The following is a 5,000-nucleotide window of genomic DNA, read 5'->3' as shown; positions in this document are numbered from 1 at the left end:
TACTGCAGGCCAGACGCAGCACCGTGCAGACAATACGCCGCAGTGCATTATGGTCTGAAAACAGCGGCGTGGCACTGCCCCCCTCTGCCCCCTCTGCCCCCATCTGCCCCCCTCTGTCCCCCGCGCCGCCCCAGCGCTCCATCCCCTCACCCAGACCTCTTGACTCGCCCACTGGGTGCTCCTCACTGAATGTGTGTGTCTGGCCCCTCTCTCTCTGCGGGGTGCTTTCAGCCCCGCTGCGTCTGCCCGCTGCGTCTGCCCACTGCGTCTGCCCACTGCGTCTGCCCACTGCTTCTGCCCACTGCTTCTGCCCACTGCGTCTGCCCACTGCTTCTGCCCACTGCGTCTGCCCACTGCTTCTGCCCGCTGCTTCTGCCGGCTAGCGTCAATTTAGCAGAGAATTTCCCCTCGCTCCCGCTCTCTCTCTCTCTCCACTATTTTTAGCGAGCTCCACTTGCTCTCTCTGCTCCCCCCCGTGGCTAATCATTTCATGCCGCTATAGCAGCCGCTGTGTTCAAGGTTAGGGATTACAGCGCATCAGTCACGCTAGCAATCAGACATCGCTGCGCTGACGATAATGGAGCTCTTCATTTACCAAGGGCAAGATGGCGTCCGACGAGATGCGGCTAATAATGTTAGTCAACACAGGCTCTCGCAGCCTGGCCAGCCTTTAGGACAGATATAGAGGTGTAGTTTCTGGACTTACATTTCGATTGGACAGATTTAGAGGTGTAGTTTCTAGACTTGGTGACTTACGCCCTGATTGGACAGATTTAGAGGTGTAGTTTACAGACTTGGTGACTTACGCCCTGATTGGACAGATTAAGAGGTGTAATTTCTGAACTCACGCCCTAATGGACAGATTTAGAGGAGTAGTTTCTGGATTTACATTTTGATTGGACAGATTTAGAGGTGTAGTTTCTGGACGTACGCCCTGATTGGACAGATTTAGGGGTGTAGTTTCTGGACTTACGCTGTGATTGGACAGATTTAAAGGTGTAGTTTCTAGACTTGGTGACTTACGTCTTGATTGGACAGATTTAAAGGTGTAGTTTATAGATGTGGTGACTTACGTCTTGATGGACACATTTAAAGGTATAGTTTCTAGACTTGGTGACTTACGTCTTGATTGGTCAGATTTAAAGGTGTAGTTTAGACTTGGTGACTTACGTCTTGATTGGACAGATTTAAAGGTGTAGTTTATAGACTTGGTGACTTACGCCCTGATTGGACAGATTTAAAGGTGTAGTTTCTGGACTTACGCTCTGATTGGACAGATTTAGAGGTGTAGTTTCTAGACTTGGTGACTCACGTCTTGATTGGACAGATTTAGAGGTGTAGTTTATAGACTTGGTGACTTACGCCCTGATTGGACAGATTTAAAGGTGTAGTTTCTGGACTTACGCCCTGATTGGACAGATTTAGAGGTGTAGTTTATAGACTTGGTGACTCACGCCCTGATTGGACAGATTTAGAGGTGTAGTTTCTGGACTTACGCTCTGATTGGACAGATTTAGAGGTGTAGTTTAAAGACTTGGTGACTCACGTCTTGATTGGACAGATTTAGAGGTGTAGTTTCTAGACTTGGTGACTCACGTCTTGATTGCTCATCTCCCAGTAGGGGCGTTCGCCGTATGACATCACCTCCCACATGACGATGCCGTAGCTCCACGCGTCACTGGCGGACGTGAACTTGCGGTAGGCGATGGCCTCTGGAGCCGTCCACCTGATGGGGATCTTCCCCCCCTGCCAGAGAGAGAGAGAGGGATAGAGAGAGAGAGAGGGATAGAGAGAGAGAGAGAGAGAGAGAGATAGGGAGAGAGAGAGAGAGAGAGAGAGAGGGAGAGAGAGGGAGGGAGAGAGAGAGAGAGGGAGAGAGAGAGGGAGACAGAGAGAGGGAGAGAGAGAGAGAGAGAGAGAGAGAGGGAGAGAGAGAGAGAGAGAGGGAGGGAGAGGAGGAGAGAGAGGGAGAGGGAGCGATTGAAAACAATTTCAGAAACTTGGAGAAATAACTTGCTAGTTTTCACAGTATGCTTTTTGTTTCACAGTAGCCTTCATAACACACACACACACAGACTCTCACACACACATGCACACAGACACATGCACACAGACAATCTCACACACACACACACACACACACACAAACACTTAAACACACACAGACTCTCTCTTTCACACAGACACACACACAGACTTACACACACACACACACACACACACAAATGTACACACACACAGTGGTAGTAGAAGGTTGAGAGGTGAGAAGGGTGTGTGTGTTGAAGAACATGTGGGACTGTGAGGAGAGAGAAATGTTGCCAGAATGAGTTGGGCTGCTAATTGGGTGTCCTGCAGTGCCTGTGTGTGTGTGTGTGTGTGTGTGTGTGTGTGTGTGTGTGTGTGTCCCGCAGTGCCTGTGTTTCAGACGCTTGAGGCGGGTGCATGGTTGGCACGCCACATCTGATTGTATGAGGCTAGAGTGTGTGTGTGTGTGTGTGTGTGTGTGTGTGTGTGTGTGTGTGTGTGTGTGTGTGTGTGTGTCTCTGTGTGTGTGAGACCTGGGGAATACAGCTAACACTGCAAAACATTCAGCTTACAAAAACAAGACAAAAAGCAATAAAGTAAATAAAAGTAATACAATTTAAAAATATGTATATCTTAACTATCTTATCAAAACTAGTGTGGCCACACTAATAAACAAATAGATTTGTCTTGATTCTCTCTTTGACAAAGCAGTTTTGTTCTTGTCAGTGGTGATACAACTAGTTTCAGCGTTAACTTGCTCAGAACCAGTAATACAATCTCGTTATAATACCTTATTAAGAGAAATTAGGACTGAAACGCATGAAGCAAGTGAAATGCTCTACATAAATATTGCCTTTTGAGAATATTTCATCTTACTAAGATTTACATTTTTGCTGTTCACACAGGCCCCATCCACTTACACACACACACACACACACCACAACATACACACATGCACGCACACACACATGCAAGCACACACACACACACACACACACACACACACACACACACACACACACACAGCTGCCACTTCAGAATAGAAGTGTGGATATGATGGGGGAAATAATCACAGCACAAAACAACATGTCTGCATGCCAACACACTAATTATCCCTGTTTGTGTTTCTGTGCCGGATGTGTCCTGGCACTGCACTGTGTGTGTGTGTGTGTGTGTGTGTGTGTGTGTGTGTGTGTGTGTGTGTATGTGTGTGTGTGTGTGTGTGTGTGTGTGTGTGTGTGTGTGTGTGTGTGTGTGTGTGTGTGTGTGTGTGTGTGTGTGTGTGTGTGTGTGTGTGTGTGTGTGTGTGTGTGTGTGTGTGTGTGTGTGTGGCACTTCACTCCACTTCACTTCCACTCTATTAATAGCTGCCGCTGGGGCCCGCCATGCAGAGGGATATTTAGCACACGTGTGAAAACCTCCATCTCTACTCCTCTCTCTCACTCTCTCATCACACTTCTCTTACTGGTCAGCTTTGAGGAGAGAGGAGAGAGGAGCAGGAGCAGGAGAGAGGAGAGAGGAGCAGGAGAGAGGAGATGAAGAGAGGAGCAGGAGCAGGAGCAGGAGAGAGGAGAGAGGAGAGAGGAGAGTGGAGAGAGGAGCAGGAGCAGGAGCAGGAGCAGGAGAGAGGAGAGAGGAGAGAGGAGAGGAAGAGAGGAGAGAGGATCAGGAGCAGGAGCAGGAGCACGAGCAGGAGCAGGAGAGAGGAGAGGAAGAGAGGAGAGAGGACCAGGAGCAGGAGAGAGGAGCAGGAGCAGGAGAGAGGAGAGGAGGAGAGGAGAGAGGAGCAGGAGCAGGAGAGAGGAGAGAGGAGCAGGAGCAGGAGCAGGAGAGAGGAGAGGAAGAGAGGAGAGAGGAGCAGGAGCAGGAGCAGGAGAGAGGAGAGAGGAGAGGAAGAGAGGAGCAGGAGCAGGAGAGAGGAGAGATGATCAGGAGCAGGAGGAGATGTCTGGGGGGGTAGGGGTGGAGGGGGGGTAATTAGGGTTGAACAGATGGCCGTGGAGGTTGACTGGCTGGCCGGTCAGTCCTCCTATGTGGGCCGTCCTGAAACACACACACTCACACACACACATACACAGGGACACACACAGGGCCACACACACACAGGGCCACACACACACACACACACACACACACACACACACACACACACACACACACAGGGACACACACACATAGGGCCACACACACACACACACACACACACACACACACTCACACACACACACACACACACACACACAGGGACACACACACACACACACACACACACTCACACACACACACACCACACACGCAGGTATACGTACCCGTGTGGTGTAGGCTGCCTCAGGGTCGTCCTCGAGCACGCGTGACAGGCCGAAGTCGGACACCTTGCACACCAGGTTGCTGTTGACCAGGATGTTGCGCGCGGCGAGGTCGCGGTGAACGTAGCCCATGTCCGAGAGGTAGCGCATGCCCGACGCGATGCCACGCAGCATGCCCACCAACTGGATCACCGTGAACTGCCCGTCGTTCTTCTGCCCAATCACACAAGCCCCACAATTAAGTCCAGTTTAGACTCCAGAGTGCAGTTTAATTACAGTATGCCACAAGAGAGATGTGTGTGGGTGTGAGTCCTATATAGCTGTAATTGACTAGAGATTTGCATATCATTTGCTGTCAGTGTCAACAATAAGCCACTTAAAGTGCTATTTGAAGTGCAGTATGAAGACTATGATGGTGTCAGTAAGCCCTAAACAATGAGAAGTGTAAACGTCTTACCCTCAGGAACGTGTCAACACACACACACACACACACACACACACACACACACACACACACACACACACACACACACACACACACAGGCCCTACACAATGAGAAGTGTAAACGTCTTACCCTCAGGAATGTGTCAAGAGATCCATTCTCCATGTACTCCGTGATGATCATCACAGGTTTACCTACGGTGGAAAATACAAATCCAAGTTAGCTC

General features: G+C 49.8%; 1 protein-coding gene across 1 annotated transcript in view; it reads right to left on the bottom strand.

Annotated features, from left to right (window-relative positions):
* The window catches only part of epha5 (EPH receptor A5), a gene marked incomplete at both ends in the record, with an annotated part of 74,259 nt that overhangs the window by 6,860 nt on the left and 62,399 nt on the right, over positions 1–5,000 (bottom strand). Inside the window, 3 exons of the mRNA XM_080842558.1 lie at positions 1,597–1,746; positions 4,335–4,544; positions 4,907–4,968. Coding sequence (XP_080698684.1) covers positions 1,597–1,746; positions 4,335–4,544; positions 4,907–4,968 — 422 coding nt within the window. The remainder of the gene's footprint in view (positions 1–1,596; positions 1,747–4,334; positions 4,545–4,906; positions 4,969–5,000) is intronic.

The sequence above is a fragment of the Sprattus sprattus genome (genome assembly GCF_963457725.1).
Source record: "Sprattus sprattus genome assembly, chromosome: 7".
NCBI classification, from domain to species: domain Eukaryota; kingdom Metazoa; phylum Chordata; class Actinopteri; order Clupeiformes; family Clupeidae; genus Sprattus; species Sprattus sprattus.
This window is presented reverse-complemented; position numbering and strand designations above follow the sequence as displayed.